This window comes from Takifugu rubripes, chromosome 9 (genome assembly GCF_901000725.2).
Source record: "Takifugu rubripes chromosome 9, fTakRub1.2, whole genome shotgun sequence".
Taxonomy (NCBI): domain Eukaryota; kingdom Metazoa; phylum Chordata; class Actinopteri; order Tetraodontiformes; family Tetraodontidae; genus Takifugu; species Takifugu rubripes.
In genome coordinates, this window is record NC_042293.1 from 1,938,382 (window position 1) to 1,955,680 (window position 17,299).

The following is a 17,299-nucleotide window of genomic DNA, read 5'->3' on the forward strand; positions in this document are numbered from 1 at the left end:
TTAGTTTTAGGTGAAATGGCTCCCCCTTGTGGGCATTATTGTGTACAAGGCGTGTTTTTTTGACGACATGCGTGGGGGAATAAGCCTATTCGATTTCGCCATGAGTGGGTGTGAAATTGTGGTGGTTACAGGTAATATCATTTTTTCTCCATGAATCCAAACTGAATTGAAGCTCATTCTGGAGTTTTTAATTCGTTCTCTTTAGGCTTTGGACCTTTCAGACAGTTCTTCGTTAACCTCAGCTGGGAAGCGGCTCAGGTAACGAAATGAGTTTCAAAAGCGAAATAAAACACCGAGATATAATCTATCATTTTTAAAGGGTCTGCAGCTGGTCGGTTTGGGCGATCCGACTGTGATTTACGTCAAGGAGCTACCAGTGAGTTATGTTAAGGCTCAACAAATCATTGCAGAGATTTGGAGAAGTCTTCGCCCAAAGGTAAAAATGTCTTAACCAAGATATAAAATAATTAAAATGGGCGTGAAAGAATATACTAAAAAAAAATCTGCGATAATATTTAAAAGATGTCGCTCACAGTGCAGATAATCTCTACATTTTATATTTTAGTTGTAATAATTAGTGAAGATAGTTCCGTTCAATATTTAATATTCGGTTAAACTGGTCTACCAGTCGGTGTGATGGGAGATGCTTGTGTTCCAGTTTGTTTTGCATCTTGGTGTTGCCACTGGCTCCACTGGGATCATCTTGGAACAAACAGGAAAGAACCTCGGTTACAGAGACAGAGACGTGCGCGGCTTCTGTCCTGAGAGCCACAGCTGCGTGGAGGGGGGGCCAGAGAAACTGGACTCACTCATTAATATGAGGACCGTCTGCAAAGAGCTGAACCAGGCAGGAGTGGACGTCCATTACTCCAGAGATGCTGGGAGGTATAGAGGGCACCCGTGTTGCATTCAAAGACACTGGAGGAAATACAAAAACCGTGTGTGTGTGTGTGTGTGTGTGTGCTCCTCCTCAGGTATCTGTGTGATTTTGCTTATTACTGCTCGCTCTATCACGGTGAGAGGAGGGCGGCCCTCGTCCACCTCCCCACGTCTGGCTGCCTGGCCTCAGCTGACAGGCTGGTCCCTCTGCTGCGGACCCTCCTCCGGACCCTGCTGGCCCAGCTGGAGAACCTTCTGCCGCATGTAAGAGAATAAAGGAATAAAGACTCTCAGCTCTCATTCATTTATTTATTCAAAATTTCAGGAAAAAAAAAAAGAAAATACAAGAAATTGTCAGATACACATTTAGGGATGGCGTAAGAAAACTACGCCATGGCCCAGCTATAGGTGGGAAAAGCTTTGAGGTCTCAGATACAGAGCTCGGAAAACAAACAGAAAACAATTAAATGAAGGATTTCTTTGCAGAATGAATCTTTCTCTTCCCTGGCGGGAAACAGACAGAGACTTAGTGAAAGTGTTCTAACAGAGACAGAAGAGCGAGGCCCCCTCAGAAGGTTCAGGAATGTGAAACAGGACGACAGAGGCGCGACAGCGACGAAGCCTCAAACCTATTATTGCAGTTTGATGGGAGCCAAACATCCTCCATGAACCCGGGGAGGCCATGAAGAACGTTCTGAAGAAGGGAAAGTGGCAAAGATGCCGAAGATGGAGATTTCTTATCAGTTACAGGCGTTTTTATTGATGCCGAGCAGAAGCGACTATAGCATGAAGCTGTAAACTCTCTAATCTCTCTAATAATGTTATTTAGTCCTTACAGCAACTACCCGTAATCTAAGCGACGCCCCTGTCCTCTACGTGTCCCGAGTGTTTTACTGAAGTGTAACAGTTGCGACAGGTTTGTCGTCCAAGTCCATCCATAAACAAGCGAATCAGTTATTACATAGTCATAAATGGAAGAAAACGACCGCGCAGATATGTTTGCTCGTCAGTGGTGAGTTTGGTACCTGGGTGATATTCAGCAGCAGTCAGACCAAGAGCCTCTTTCAAAACGTGCTGGACGCACCCCAAATTCACATTAACTAGTTACCCAATCGTGTTGTCACCCTTTTATTGCTTTTTGGTTGCTAGCCTGATTCTTTTTTTTTTACAAAATACTCTTCTGCCTCCTGCCCTTGTGCTGAGACAGGAACCTCTCTGAGAGCTTTCACCAGGAGGAGATTTGGGATGCGAGAGCTCCTCTGCCGCCGTGGCGTCATCCCGCTCTTTACTTTTCTGACCGTGAAAGATCCACTGAGGTGGCGGTTTGTATCAGCAGCATTAGTGTTCGACAGCAGTACAACAGGGCAGAGGAAAGGCATGTCAACAGGGAGTCCAAATGATTAAAAAAATAAATAAAAAAGGAGCAAACGAAAAGGTGGCAGTTGCTGCTATCGCTATGGTTCTGTGGAAAAGTGAACACGTGACCTCGTTACATTCACAATATTGATCCAGATGTGGAAATAGATGTGATTTCTGAGCGTTAGCGACCCAAAAGTCATGTGATGTTGCTGACCCATAAGAGAAATCGCTTCTTTTAAGTCGATAAAATACCTTCCCTTTTCTGAACGCTTTTTTAAAAAAATTCTCTATAAATGCTTTTTGTTTTTGACTGAGGGAAGTAGTTTCTGTCTTTTGAAGGTTTTCAGGTTGCGGCTGTTGGTCGGGGTGGGGGGGTGGAAAGAACCGTGGAATGACCGCATCTCGACACGGAGACGTTTAAAGCACGCAGACGTTTCACCTCCTGGCCCGGCGGGATCTGTGAGGGTCCCTGTGGGTCTTTCTTTACCTTCCACGTGAGGGTTCTCCACAATCGTCGAGAGAAGAGCGAGCTGTGTTTTCCAATACATGTTTTAGAACGAGTGAGGTAGATCATATACTCAAAGGGGAGGGGGGGGGGGGGAAATGTTTAAGTCCCCTCAGTCATGACGCCAAAAAAAAACATTTATACTGAATCATAGGGAATTTATACAGTGATTTAAACTGGTATTATTAAAGAAGAAGAAAAAGAATAAAAAAATAAATAAATAACACTCCTGCAGGGGGGGGAAAGTCAAAGAAAGGGGTGAAAAATAACAATAATAACCAGGCAACATTTCCAGAAGGTGACGAGAAATCCTTCAGAAGACGGTTGACTCTTCAGCCATTTTAAGACCTTTGACTCCGCGTGTTCCCCGTATTTAACCCATCCTCTATTTGGTTTCAGAAGAGCGGCGGCTGTGAGGATGCTAAGCTATGAAACATTTGCCCCATTGCAAAAGGATTAAAGTGATAAGTCTTCTATACAAATCTGATATCTAAGGATTGGCAGATGGTTGGAGCAATTAAGGCAAAAACGACGACGGCCCCGTGTCGAGCGGAGAGGAGGCGGGAAGCAGATGGGTTCAAAGACCAGACGTGGCGTAAGAGCTGATCCCTGGGGCTGATCCTGACAGTCAGAAGAAACTGGGGGGGGGGGGGGTGACGGTGGGAAAAGCTAAGCCTTTACATTAACCTGAGATTGAGTCGCACCCAGAGAGCAACGCTGGGGGCAGCAGAGTACAAAAGAGGGTGCAGAAAGTTCACACTCACACATCCAGCTAAGGTGTCCTTTCAAATAATAATAATAATAATAATTATAATAATAATAATATAGACATCCGCAAAACAAAAACAGAAGGAAACATTTCATAAAGTTAAAGGCAATGAGCAGATTCTAATGATGCAGAAAACCTTTGGGGGTTAACGGGAGAAGGGTTTATATCTAAATTGTCTTATTTTTTGTTGTTTTCTTCTTTTTTTTTTTTTAGAGTTTGTAGATATAAGAAACAGACCGTAGTGGAGACCATAAAATACCAAACCTGAAGGATTTCATCATATATATAACATCCAAAATGAGAAAAAGAATAAAATAGCAGCTTTTGTTCTGTACAGACATAGAGGCAAACATTTTTGAACCGTAAAAAGTTTTTTTTTCTTCTATTTCTTTCTTTTTAAAAAAAAAAAAAAGTGACAAAAGCCAAATGATGTGTATAAAAAAGTTGATCCTGCAGTCGGAAACACAACTGTAAGACCTTTATATGTGTCTGAAATGTGGAGGAAATTTAGAAATGTCTGTTGCAACGAGAGAGAGGGAGAGAGAGAGATCTGCTGTGGTTTTGAAATGGGATCTGTTACCTTTTTGTGTCTCAGAGTCTTTCATTATCTGCCTCTCGGAGCGAAGCCCAACGTGAAACTGATCGTTTGACCTTTAGAGACTGAGGCTGTGATTCACAGTCAGTCAAAGTTCTGTTCGGTGAGGTTTTTCTGTGCCCGTTGAGATCAGTCAGTTCAACCAGTGATGTCTCAGTTATCTGATTAAAACTTTTACAGCGTGTTTTTTTTTTCTCATACGTTGGGTTTTAAATTTTAATCCATTTTCAGACCTGCAATCGGGTCCTCTCCTGCCCCCACCAGGCTGTCAGCGGTATGACAGGCGTCTGGTTCATTCATTCACTACAGAACCTTTGCAGGTTTTTTGCCCACAACCAATCTTTTTTTTTTTAACCCATTCCGATTATTGTAATTTGAATCCAATGATTTTCCCTTCTTAATATGACTTAGCAACAAAAGTGTGTACAAATAACCAGAATGTTGACAGTTTGAGCTGATATGAATTAAATGTTCCGTGTCGTCCGATTTCTGCCGTCTTTGCGAGTTTCCTAAGAACAACGTGGTATTCCATGCAGGTGTGGATCCAACATCCATGGGAAACCAAACACACACCACGCACACAGCTGCTGCAGCAGCACCAGGGCGCCTGAGCAGGTGATTCCTTGGACAGAGCGAGCTCAACTGTGAATCACAGCTTCGAACGAGAGGGGAGGCCTGTCTGAAAAGCTCGGTTTGCCAACGGATTTGGCCGTTCGACAGAAGGCCCTCGTCTTCCGTCCTGACCCGCCCCCGTCGGCGATTGACGCCCACAGACATAACAGTGACGTCTAACCGGGGCATCCTTGAGGGACACGCGCCGGTCTGCTAATGCAAACGTATTGAGTGAATCGGATTGTATAAATACACAGTCAAGATATCTACAACATCCTCTCTGAAATAATCAGGGAAAAAAGTGCTCTTCCGTTGAATTTGCTGGCAGATCTTTTTTTTTTTTTTAAACAAAACAACAACATTATTTTCCACAATTTTGTGTCCAAACCTGCAAGTGAGGATTCGTGCCCTCGTGGTTTTTTCCTCCTTAAAGGACTCTTGCTACGAGAACTGCTCTGCGGGCGGCGCGGGGGTTTCCTCGGTGGGGAGTTTGAGCCGCAAGGCTCCAAATGCTTTTGCAGGTTTCTGTGCTATTTCGTTCCATTTTTAAAAAGTAACCTTCGACCTTACAGGAGTGGAGAAATCAACTACTGGTGCACAGTAGAACAGTCTTCTGTCACCTGTCCCTCTTTAAGAGAAGAGAGGTTTTTGTTACCCTGTGTCAAAGAAAGAGGGGCTGGGCTGATATCAGCAGGCCGACGACTGGGGCAGCGGTAACGCCCGCTCATTCTTTCTGCCCCCGTTCATGTGTGCATAGGGTTGCATCTCTTCAAAGTTGGGCCGAAGGACGACCACAGGCCCGTTGGCAGAAACATGTCCTGAGTGCTTGTCCAAGGCTTGACCCGGTGATGCCAAAGATGGGGCAACTGGGCCCGGGGAGGAGGGAGACACGGGTCCCAGCAGCGGAGTCCCTGGGCCTTGTATGGGGGACAACTTCTGAGTGGATGGAGGCGGCGTGCAGCCTCCCGTACACCCCGACAGCGGGGAACCAGCAGCAGTGGCGGCGGCGGCAGCAGCAGGCTGTCTGGCAGATGCAGGGTCCAGTGGAATGTTCTCCATGTTCTCTACCTCCATGTCCAGCTCCTCCGTGTCCGGCGGCTTGTTCTCCTCGCTGTAGAAGAAGCTCACCTCCCTGAAAGATAGGTCCAGTTCCTCTTTGATACTGCTGATGATCTCCAGGAAGGACGGACGCATCTTGGGGTTATACTGCCAGCACATCCTCATCAGCTCGAACCTGCAAGCCACATACAGAAGGGTCAGAGCTGCAGGCTAATAAGGTGCGCAAAACTTTCTTGCCAGCAGGTGGCAGTAAAGGCTTGTTACTTTAAGAACGACGTCAATCACCGATGCACAAGTAAATAATTACGTGACTATTTTAATTTTTCCCAAGTTTCAGAGCAGGAAAAACCAGAACAAGATTTAAATTCAGAAAAACAGGCTCGGCCTTGTTTCCTATTTTGCTTCATATCCTTTTTTATTGGGTGTGACTTCAATAAAGTTGGTTCGCGCCACACACACACACACACACACACACACACTAAAGGAGGGTTTTAGCGTCACCCGTTTTCATCCCTTTAGACCGACTCCTTTAGTTTTATTTTTGGGATTTACAGTAGAAGTGTTATGACAGCATGCAGCCGAGAGGAGAGTAGACAGAGTTACAAAACACCTTTGCAGAAGACATTACAAAATGACTGGATGACGTATTTATTGCTGCATTACGGCAATATGACTAATGCAGCACTTTCTTTGAGTTTGGTTGCTATGCCAGGCCAGCAGCTGAGCTTCAGTTATACGCAGAACAAGTGGGGCGCACTCTCAGGGCCCCCACTGAAGTAAACACCTCAGTTGTCTCTCTGGTGTCGCTTGTGGTGCAGCGATCTCGGTACAGCTGGGTGCCAGCTTCTCTCTGTGCAGAGGAATTATGGTTACAGCTTTCTTAAGCATGCAGTTTGTTTCACACTCTGAAACATCCGGGATGGGGGGGGGGGGGGGGGGGGGGGGGGGGCAGCTCGGATTCCTTTTTAAGCAGCGCAGCAAAAGCTGGCTTTGTACTGTCCAAACCCGGGACTCGGAAGAAAAGAAAGGCATAATGGATGTCGGTGCTGGTTGGCGCCCCGGGGCAGCTTGAGTCCCCCACTGCTGTACACAAGGCTTGTTTATTGCAACTTTGGAAAACAAACAGCGCAGTAAATCCCGACTGCCCGTCAGCCTCAAGTCTCTCCCGACACACAGGTGCACAACAGACGTGATGCTGACGTGAAATAAACTTAGGATGTGTCCTTATTTTCATGAAACTGCCTTCTTTTCCCAATGGTTGACCCACTTTAGCTGCTCTTGCACATTTAGAGCAGACTCGCTCTGACGAAACTACAGATCAGAGTCGCAAACAGCAGTGTGCACGTCAGCGGCGGGTGTTAGATGAGGAGACTGAGACTTTATCGCTAATGTGACCTTGATATACAGCGGAATGTACCTCAGTGCGCTCTGTCATTAAAAGACTCTTTAATGTGGCCTCGGAGTCTTGACTTTCCTTGTCGGCCAACTCCTCAGAGAAGGAGGGAGCAACAATGCACCTTTGTCTGTAGGAAAACTCCAGCCAGCAATTCGGGAAGTCTGACCACTGACCCTCGGCTACACGGTCATGGGAAAGGAGGAGACAGTCGGAGCTCTCCAAACATGACTCATCCCTCTTCTATCATTGTGCTCGGTCTTTGTAGGGGTGTCTGGCTCTGCCGCACTTCAGCACTCCTCTGGAAATCTCGCATAATTCAAGCCAGCAGCGGCGACGTCCACATGTGTTGCTCACAGAGCATGGGGCTAATCCCCTGCACCCCCACCCCCCGGGTCTCCCACCGCCGCCACCTCAGTAACACAATCCACACACTCCTGTAATCAGGACAAAACAGTCAGGCTGCCATAGAAACCAGAGGTCTGTGTCTGCACAACATTTGGGAGCTGTTTTTCCCGTCAGCTTGCATTCCCTTTCTAAGGTGAGGCTGGCGGCGTGCAGAGAGACACCGAGATGCCCTAACGCTGAGGTCAGAGTGTGTATCCACTCTGACCGGCCGCGGCGGTTCATATCGGAGTTAATGAAGCTCATCTTTCCCGCTTGGTTTCCTGGACAGAGGCCGTCATCGCACCCATCGGAATGAGGGGCATCTTTCACACACGGGTTGAGGCATCCCTTCTATGGGCCTAAGCCGATGAGTTTTCTCGCCATAGCTGAAAGTGTCGTCAACGGTCCACATTTAAACCATGACGTCAATGTCGGGACTCATTTTTGGCTGTACCTCAGCTTACACACCACATGATATCTCAGGACCTCTGCTTTAAATAGACCCGCTCTTGAAATTGAATGGGACATGCGAGGCGGAGTCGTCGGCGGTCGAGGATAAAACCAGAGAGGTTTTACACCATAAAAGTGTACGATCTGAAAAGGGGAGATGAGTTAGACTTACAGCATGTCGGGGCAGTTGTCGGGTTTGTCCAGGAGTCCTCCCTCCATGACGAAGCGCAGCACTTGCTCGTTGGACATGCCCTGGTACGGCTGCTCCGCCAAGGTGGCAATCTCCCACAGCACCACACCGAACGACCTGCAAGAGTTTTGATAGTTTGAATCAATGTCAGTTTGTTGTTACTCGTGCAGAACACGGAAGAAACAGCTAAGATGACAAATGTATACGAATTAAACACTGCTGCATGGTTTTATGACATTGAGACGTAGATCTACGGTGAAAAGTGACATTTATTGCTCCTCCTTAAACTTTTAAGGACAACATGTTATGTCATTTTTAGATTCAAACTTTGCTAAGGCTTAATTAAACATAAAATGCGGCCGAATGCAAATTACAGTATAAAATGCATCATTTAAACCTAAAAGACAAAAGATTACTCAACACCGCCTCGGTTTAATCTCAACCTCTCATCCACAAAGTTCCTATCTCGACTTCGGCGGCAACGTTTAGTCTAAAGTTTGGTTCAGTCTTTCTGCTGGTTTCTCTGGTGGCGTAAGAGTAAACTCCAGGGTACATATGGTGCATACTGCTGCCTGGAACCCCCTCAGACAGACAAAAGCCTGATTCACACAGCATTTCCTCATCAGTGGAACAAAAAGTTTCCTATTTGTGAGTTCCCATGGAGCCCAGAATGGCTATGACTTGCAGCAGTTCATCTGCGTAACATCAAAGCGGTAGATGCAGTACACAAACGCGGAGGTGGGTTGGTGCTGGCACTGCAGCCTATGATTAGAGAACATCTGGAGCAGTTTAAGCCCACTTTTAGGAACTGACCCTTGGGACATGTTGAGTTGGAAAACAAAAAGTTGTAAGGGAGCTGGTAAACATGTATATTCATCCCTGTGAATGGGGGAAAAATGGGCAAAGTGGGCTGAAATTTAATGTCCAATTGAAATATACAGTTTGTGACAAACGAATGGGCTGTGAATGACAAGAGTAGCATGTTTGACACTGTATGAAGTGTATTAAATTGTTTAGTTTAGCTGATATGAAAAAGTTTCCCCCCCTTGTTGCGTGAATGTTTCGTAATGTAGACGTGTGAGTGTTCATTCTCGTACCAGACATCAGACATTGTAGTGAACACGCCATCTTTCAGTGACTCTGGAGACATCCAGCGGACAGGCAGCAGGCCCTTCCCTCCTTTTCTGTAGTAATCTGTCTCGTAAATGTCTCTCGTCATTCCAAAATCTAAAGAGGAAAGAAAAACCCATGAAAACCAAAGGTTGGGAAAGCCACTAACTGTCTCCTCCGCTGTGTGGGAGAAGGAGCTCTCCCATTCCCTCATTTCTTCCACTCTCACTCCGTCCATCTACATTAAGCCTCCCCCGCTTCAGGCAATCGTTGAAATCCAAACACCTATTTATCACCATCGTCTGGTTTTCGGCCCTGAACGACCAGGAAGAGCCTGATTAGCTCGACTTACCTCCAATCTTCACAGTGAAGTCCTCGGCCACCATGCAGTTCCTGGCAGCCAGATCTCTGTGGACAAACTTGTTGGCATTAAGGTACGACATGCCGTCGGCGATCTCCCCCGCCATCTGGATCATCTTTTTGAGTGGTGGCAGGACCTGGCTGGTGGAGTTCTATAAAGAAAAACAATCATTAGTCAGTCCTGGAGCAGCTGTCAGACAGAGCTGGAATAGAGACCATTCGATTCCAGAGACCACATTCTATAGAAACTGTTACAAGCTTGTGTGTGTGTGTGTGTGTGTGTGTGTGTGTGAGTGAGAAAGAGAGAGAAGGCTGCTTACTTCTTTGCGTAAAGAGCGCAAGTAGCTCTTAAGATCTCCGCGGGTCATCAGCTCCATGATCACCAACGTCGGCTGTCCCTGAGACACTACACCCAGCAGCCGCACCTGCATCGATCACACCATAGCAGAGGCAGATATCGCCAATCAATAGTCCATCAACAGCGGCTACATATTAACTGCACTTTTAATCTAAACATCTGGTTAAAAAAGTCTAATCTGCTAATTCTATAAGGGTGCAGGTCCACTACTGACTTCTGTGCTAAGCTAGTTAGCATCGCTTCCTTTTACTTGTGTTTGGATCATCACCCCTTTTTTCTTCCACGGATTTTGGGCAAGTTTAAAGACCGGTGGTAAATTTATTTCCATTTCATCTTTCAAAATAACTTAAATGATTAGGTAGTTGTCTTTTTAGCAGCCAGACTTCCCAAAGGGGAAAAAAGAATCCCAGGCATTTAATGAGGCTGTGAGCGCACCGATGAGAGGATGTACACGGCATGGGAGTCTGGATGCTGCCTTGGGCCTTGGCTTCCCGAGCAAAGACAATGGCGTTGCACCCCGCTGATACTGCTCATGCTTTTAATGGGCCAATAAAGCTCATTTGGAGTTCTGCGGGTGGGATCTGTGTGATCTAATGACCGGCTGCTTCCTTCTTACCACGTGGTGACAGTTGAACTCCTTCATGACCGACGCCTCGTTCAAAAATTCGATCCGCTCTCTCATGCTGGCCGATTCGTTGACCGTCTTGATGGCCACTCGCGTCTCGGGCTCGTCCTTGACCACACCCTTGGCGATGCCCTCGTACACCATGCCGAAGGAGCCCTGGCCCAGCTCCTTGTGCATCGTGATCTTTTCCCTGGCCACCTCCCACTCGTCCGGGACGTACACTGGATCAACACACGCAGCGGCTCAACCCTACATATTCTCACCCAAACAGAAACGCAGCGATTCTTGTTGATTCTCTTACTCTCTGCAGCGCTGAAGTACTCTGGATTGACAGACGCGTAAAGAACCCCGTTTCCCAACCTGTCACTGTTCCTGCAATCAGCAGGACATCAGGATGTGATGGTTTGTAATCATTGCGAGGAGGGAAACACAAAATGTTCATGAAGGTACTCGCCTCTTTTTGTTCACAAAGAAGAGGATCGTGGTGAGGCCGGCGATTAAAAGAGTCGCTAGGATGGGAATGATGATGACCAGGTAGAAGGTAACGCCATCATCTCCTGGAGAGAAAAACATCGTTAGCACAGGCTCGGCGTTCTTATTGCTGCCTTCAAACATCCTCAGCATTTCCCAGATTCTGACTGGGATAACGAGATGTGCTGCATTACGTTTGGGCGGCGGCACGTAGAAAAACAGGCTCTCGGTCCAGGAGCTGTTTCCTGCCAGAGAAGTGGCGCGCACTTGAGCAGAGTAATTCCCTGGTCCGAGGTTGGTCAGCCGGGCTCCCTTGTGCTCCAGGTAGTGCTGCCGCGACACACACTTGTGCTTCTCGGGCTGCAAGAGTGAAAAACGGCTCTGGTTGAACGTCTCAACTTCAGGATCATTTCTGGAGCTAACTAGGTGACCTCTGAGTGAGGGGCAGGAATACAGGTCACGTAGTCCAGACTTCAGACAGTCACTGGGTTTTTACTGATTTTTACGAGTGTTAAATTATATTCCAATGATGCTTTTTTGAACAAAGGACTGATTGCTGAATAGAATTCCCTAAAAACCTTGAATTAAAGACGGAAATCTACACGTGGATTACCATGATAGCTCCATAAATTCAGCCATATGTTTTGAAATTTTTTTGATTAATTTAGATGTCTTGAAATACACTCGCAGGAATTCTTCCTCTGTTCAGCTCTCCTTTGAGTATAGATCACCACCCTGCGGCAATCTTCAACCCCCCCATCTTTCCTTGATATCATAACCTGTTGCAGCGCGGAGTAGATATGACGCAACACGTGAAGTAATGAGCGACCTCAGGCCAGGTCACACCTGTGATATCTAACACGCACCTCATTCCCAGGGCGGAACTTGACCTCGTACATCAAGATGAGACCGTTTGGCGTGACGGGCTCTGACCAATGCAGCAACACGCAACCCTCGACCTTATCGCTCCTCTCATATATCACCTTCCCAGGGATGTCGTCAGCTCCAACTGGGGAAACAAACACACATCCTTGTTAGTGACATACTGAAAGAGCGCGACAGGCAGGTGTAATCTGCACCCCGGCACGTCCAGGTGGGCTTCCAACCTGCAGGTTTGGTCCGGGAGTAGACGAAAGCTCCGACGCTGCAGTGTCCCACCTCCTCGTTGCAGGCGTGGAGGTCAATGCGGTAAACGGTGAAAGGTTGCAAGTGGGGGATCTCTAAGAACTCCACTGTGCTCTTTCCCTCTGAGAAGGGGTACTCCTTGATAGGAGGGATGCTGTCTGTGGTGTTGTCCCCTGTGCCGATCGTGGTGTTCCCCCTGACTCCGCCCTCCAGAAACAGCGTGGAGTTAGGCACACCAAAGACATCTCTGCGGCGGCGATCCGGCGGCCTGGAACACAGAGAGGTGAGGACGAGGTCAGACAGATGAAAGCTTAGACATAGTTCTTCCTTTTTGAAAGAAGTCAAAACCTTTGAAACATTCTTGATTCTATTTCGTTCCTACCAAGGTGGAGTTTATTAAAAGAAAGAGATAACACCAAAAGAGGAGATATTGCATGAGCTCCCAGGGACCGTCTACAAAGTGCAATATTACTTCCAGTAACTTCACCATATTTTTACTATTTTATCCACAGATTCATTATTCATTATACCGACATTTTTTATGCTACAGTTAAGTGAACACTCGGATGCTCTTGTGGGTAACAGCGCGACCTGGATTCAGCAGTCGGCACACGACCACAGTCATTGTAAAATGAGCATGGTGCGGACAGGCGGAGGTGAACAGGTGATGTAGAACAGAGCCTTTTTAGAACTCTCTAGGTGATAAGTGTCTATAGGTGGTAACAAGGACCACATGAGCAGGTGGTTAGATTTGGATTACAGCATGTGATGCTCATAATTCACGCTGTCGACGGCTGTACACAAAGTTTTCCACACAGTTCATGATTTTTCAATAATTATTATTTTTCAACCGCCTAGAAAGTTACTAATCAGTTTTAAAATAGCTGCTCAATAGTATAGCGAGTTGAGTAATTGTAGACGGCAGCAAAACTAAAAAAAAATGACCTGATCATCTGAAAGGGGGTGTTGAGGCTCGAGCAGGGGCGTCTGAGCCCTCTGAGAGAGTCCTCTTCAGCTGACTGAAGCTTGACCTTATAACGAGTGAGTTACTACAGATAGTGTCCTGACCTCAGCGGCTAAAAAAAGAGTACACCTTTCAAGCAACGGAACCCAAAGAGAAAACCCTCGATTAGGCTCTCAGGCACACGGAGCCTCGTTTGTGTACATTCAACATAGGTGAAGGGTCTGTCGCTAGATCCTGAACTGGTTCTGGACGTGTGCGTCACGCATTTCAGCAGCAGGTGACTAAAGTAAACACAGGCTGAAGTCAGCCGATAACAGGTTTGGGTTCCTGCTGAATCAGACACCAGCAGCCACCTGACTGAGCTCCACTAAATCAGCCCGTCCTTCTGACTCTCTGTCAGTCTTCCAGCACCGACGGGGCTCTTCCCTCATTCATCTACATTCCAGATGCATTTGCCGTAGGTTCCCCTGGTAGCTTACAGGTTCTAAACAGTGAACTTTTGGATTAAAGTTGAGGCCCTGGAGCGATCTGTAAGAACTAAGCAATTCTGCAGACACTCACGTGTGCTGAAGAACAATAACCAGTCAATTACAAGATAAAGAACTCTTCCAGAGTTCTTATCTGCTGAATGTTCTCAGGAGGACGAGGGAAGCGAGCCTTCCTTGTTTTGTTGCCACGGATGGGCATGAGGGCACCGGTTGTAGGGGTTTTGTGTCAGCCTATCAGTGATGTTAAGAGGTCCGTGGGGGAGGAAGAGAGTTTGGTCCACTGAAACCAGGCGAAATGATAACACAACACAGATGTCAGTCGCTATTGTGGACAACAAAAGCACAAGCGGCTTCGAGTGTGCCGCCACGCCAGGTCCTTTAGACTCGCTAATCACACCTCTCTCCTGGGTTTGTTTGTTGCCTAAATTGCTGCCTGCTTGGACCCGACAACCCCCACTGTCACTGTTGCTATGACAACGGAAAAGCCGCAATCACACCGAGGCGGCTGTGGATCTGAACAAGCACGTATCCCCGTGAGCAAACCAAAAGGGCCGAGCCACAGAGCCGCCCTTTCACCCCGACGTCCTTCGCCACCGAGACCCCGAGTAACGTGGCTGGTTCCCACAGGTCAAAAGGTCACTATACCTTGGCAAAAAGATGGCGTTGTGGAGGAAGTTCTCAAACATCTTGAAAAACAAACGGTCATCCTTCTCCCGGTCCTTCACTTCAGATGTCTTCGGGCAGTTGCAGCATTGGACGTTGCCTGCACCCGCCAGGTCAGATTTGGTGGGCTTGGTGCTCTCCTCCATGTCCATATGCCCTGTGGCTGAGATCCGGAGTGGGATCTTGAGTTCTGGTTCAAGAGAAAACAAGTGTTTAGGAATGTGCATCTTATGTCTGCACCAACGCAGCTCCTTATGATACAAGGCCTTTACAGTCACTACCTGCGAAGGGTTGTTTAGCTATTTCAGAGGTCAGCACTGTTGGAAGCGCACATACAAGAGGGTTTATACACACTTTTGGAGCAGTAGTTGTGCTGGTAGAGCTCTCTGTCCTCTGGCTGCCGCTGCCAGCGGACCAGATAGTATGTCAGATTGCCGTTGGGAAAGGCCGGAGGTGACCACTTCACTATCAGCTGGGTGGAGGAGTTAGCATAAGCACGAGGGTCTTTGGGCATAGACGGCACTGCAACGGAATCATGTGATTTTGAATAAAAGTGCCGCAGAGAGGTGGGAATTCATCTACAGACTGGAGGGGATACTCACATGACGGGCGTGTGCGGATGTATATTATGTCGCTCTTCGCCCCCGTGATGTGTTTGTCCCCCAACTGTAGGGTAATGACCTTCACAAATATAGCATACTGGGTCCAGGGCTTGAGGTGCAGAAGGGTGATTTTCGGGTCGATGCTCTGGTCCTGAGGTAGATCTACGTCCACCATGTGCCAACTGTTTGATCCACAGCCATCCTGGCCGTCGAATTCTGTGATGTTCTGGAACGGACTGGTGAGGACAGACAACAAGGCGGTATATTAACGACATGGCAGCTTCATTAAAAAAACGACAACATGTACGCGTGAACCGATTTCTGGGTCATGTCCGATGACGTAATTCAACGGTAAGCACTTTATTTATTTTCAATCTACCTTCAAGGCTGTCATTTGTTTTTCTTTGTACCAGTGGAATAAGAGAAATTAGATCCAGATCTTAAATAATAAACAGACGGGGTGATAGCCTTTCCATTGTAAGAATCTGTCTTTTAGCTGTCTTAAAACAGAAAGCCTAAAAGCAGGAAATTAATCTTAAAGCTCAGACACTGCATGTGGAAAATAGTGAACAGCCACATGTCATATGAACAGATGGTGTTTGAACACGCCGAACCACAGAGAATCTCTCATTCTTTTCAATTAAGTTCCTCTTAATTTGAGAGGAACTGACACTGATATTAAACAAACAATACCCTATTGTGCATTCTTCAATATATAGGCAACTGTTTAATATTATATCATAATGCTGGTTTCAAAATATTTACTATGAGAAATATTGTATATTTGTTAATGTATAATATATTTTAAACCAATGAATCAAAGCCTTGGCGGTGATTCATCTCTCTTTGTGTGATTCAGGTGCTTATTTGTGTTGGAAAAAGGCAAAAACCCTGAGTCATGTTTATGTTCCACGTCCCATGATGTCAACATGCGTCATCTGCTGATTTAAAACATGAGGAATCCGACTCACATGGGCTTTCGGAGGACTGATTTTGGTCAAATATGAGACCTGGCCTCAGATAGGTCACAGGAAACCGTGTTGAATGGTTACATTTGTGGAACAGCTGCAGGTTTCTTTGGGTTGGGCTGACTTAGGGTTTGTTTCTTAGTGCGTAATGGCAAATTCCTGGATTCACGATTTTCTGTGATAGTTCTCTACTCACGATTCCTTGTAGTAGACGATGAAGCTGATCATGCCTTTGTATCCCGGAGGCCGGTAGTTTTCCCATGTCAACCCGATGGTGTGGCTCGATGTGACGTTGGACTTGAACTTCAAAATGTGACTTTTACCTGTTTGAACAGATGGATTCTCAATGAAACATCATCAAAAAAGTAAAAATGTAAAAAATAAATCAAATAAATAAATGTGTAGCTCCTTTGGCCAAAGGTGACGTGGAAAAAATACTCACAGCTGGCTTGTTCACCGTTGTTAAGGAAGTCCCCCTCCTCTGGTTTCTCTGTCTTGCCCGTTTTCTCCCACATCTTGTGGATTTCCGATATGCACAATTTGGGGTTCAGGCGAAAGAAGAGGCGTCCGTTCAGAATCGCTAGGTTGTGCTGGTTCCAGTCCCACAGGTTTTGCAGGTTCTGGTTGTTGATGGCGGAGAATGCGTATATGCTGATAATGAAGAATAATGAGGGAAAAGTTACAACCATCTCTCAGAAATCACGAAAACAGCACAAAGCTTGGGTGTACCAGAGTATCAGAGGAAAAAGAAGTGGTTTAAACTTTGCTCTCCCCCTCGTGGCAGTGCGTAACATTAAGAGGTGCGTGACACATCGCCTCGGGATTGTTTGTTTGACAGCTTGTGTGCACAGAAAGATATGAAACAGAGACAGAGCCAACACTCAGCCGTTCAAGTATGAATAGCAGACGACTTCCAGAGCCGACGTAATGCCTGCCGTCCTCAAGAGCATTCCTCTGGGTGAAACCTTACCCCGACGCAAACGATAGCATGAAGGGTGACAGGATCTCCCATGACCCCTGGCCATGATGGAAAAAACTTTCCCTTGTGCGTGAGACAATCACCTGAGTGCCCTTCGACTTAACAGCGACACTCTTATCGTGCCTTTCTGACATGATACTAGAATATCTGCAAATGGCTCTGTTATATTTAGATTCCTCGGTTCATGGGAATGCACCGATCAACCAGAAAAGGCGGTCGCTCTTGCAGCGAGAACTGGCTGCGACATAAATGTGACTTCAACCGTTTTGTGTGTGGCGGGGCCCCCCTGGTGTGCTGCGGTTCGCCCCGCGTCCGCTAACTCCCCATTCGCCCCACGCGGGCGTGCAAGCATCCACAGGCGAAGCGTGCAAACAGACAGCCTCGAGGG

At 46.8% G+C, this 17,299-nt stretch overlaps 2 protein-coding genes across 2 annotated transcripts in view; one reads left to right on the forward strand and one right to left on the reverse strand.

Moving 5' to 3' along the window:
- Positions 1–36: 36 nt before the first annotated feature.
- pgpep1l (pyroglutamyl-peptidase I like) lies at positions 37–1,297 on the forward strand. Its single transcript, XM_029841390.1, has 5 exons — positions 37–131; positions 206–258; positions 320–436; positions 659–885; positions 975–1,297. The coding sequence occupies exons 1-5, from the start codon at positions 68–70 to the stop codon at positions 1,153–1,155; spliced, it is 642 nt and encodes a 213-aa protein (XP_029697250.1). The 5' UTR covers positions 37–67; the 3' UTR covers positions 1,156–1,297.
- Positions 1,298–4,303: 3,006 nt separating this feature from the next.
- Positions 4,304–17,299, reverse strand: part of igf1ra (insulin-like growth factor 1a receptor) — a 56,871-nt gene continuing 43,875 nt past the window's right edge. Inside the window, exons 6-21 of the mRNA XM_003967057.3 lie at positions 16,375–16,583; positions 16,129–16,255; positions 14,965–15,200; positions 14,717–14,884; positions 14,345–14,552; positions 12,229–12,515; positions 11,989–12,131; positions 11,317–11,482; positions 11,106–11,208; positions 10,953–11,023; positions 10,643–10,872; positions 9,989–10,093; positions 9,661–9,820; positions 9,296–9,425; positions 8,181–8,315; positions 4,304–5,953 (exon numbers count right to left, since the gene is read on the reverse strand). Coding sequence (XP_003967106.3) covers positions 5,407–5,953; positions 8,181–8,315; positions 9,296–9,425; positions 9,661–9,820; positions 9,989–10,093; positions 10,643–10,872; positions 10,953–11,023; positions 11,106–11,208; positions 11,317–11,482; positions 11,989–12,131; positions 12,229–12,515; positions 14,345–14,552; positions 14,717–14,884; positions 14,965–15,200; positions 16,129–16,255; positions 16,375–16,583 — 3,025 coding nt within the window. The 3' untranslated portion in view covers positions 4,304–5,406. The remainder of the gene's footprint in view (positions 5,954–8,180; positions 8,316–9,295; positions 9,426–9,660; positions 9,821–9,988; positions 10,094–10,642; positions 10,873–10,952; positions 11,024–11,105; positions 11,209–11,316; positions 11,483–11,988; positions 12,132–12,228; positions 12,516–14,344; positions 14,553–14,716; positions 14,885–14,964; positions 15,201–16,128; positions 16,256–16,374; positions 16,584–17,299) is intronic.

Bases quoted from the DNA above. Each gene is read 5' to 3' on its own strand.
- pgpep1l (XM_029841390.1), top strand. From the start codon at position 68: ATGCGTGGGGGAATAAGCCTATTCGATTTCGCCATGAGTGGGTGTGAA. The intron at 132-205 runs GTAATATCATTT...CGTTCTCTTTAG, and splicing joins TGAAATTGTGGTGGTTACAG to GCTTTGGACCTTTCAGACAG. The intron at 259-319 runs GTAACGAAATGA...TCATTTTTAAAG, and splicing joins TCAGCTGGGAAGCGGCTCAG to GGTCTGCAGCTGGTCGGTTT.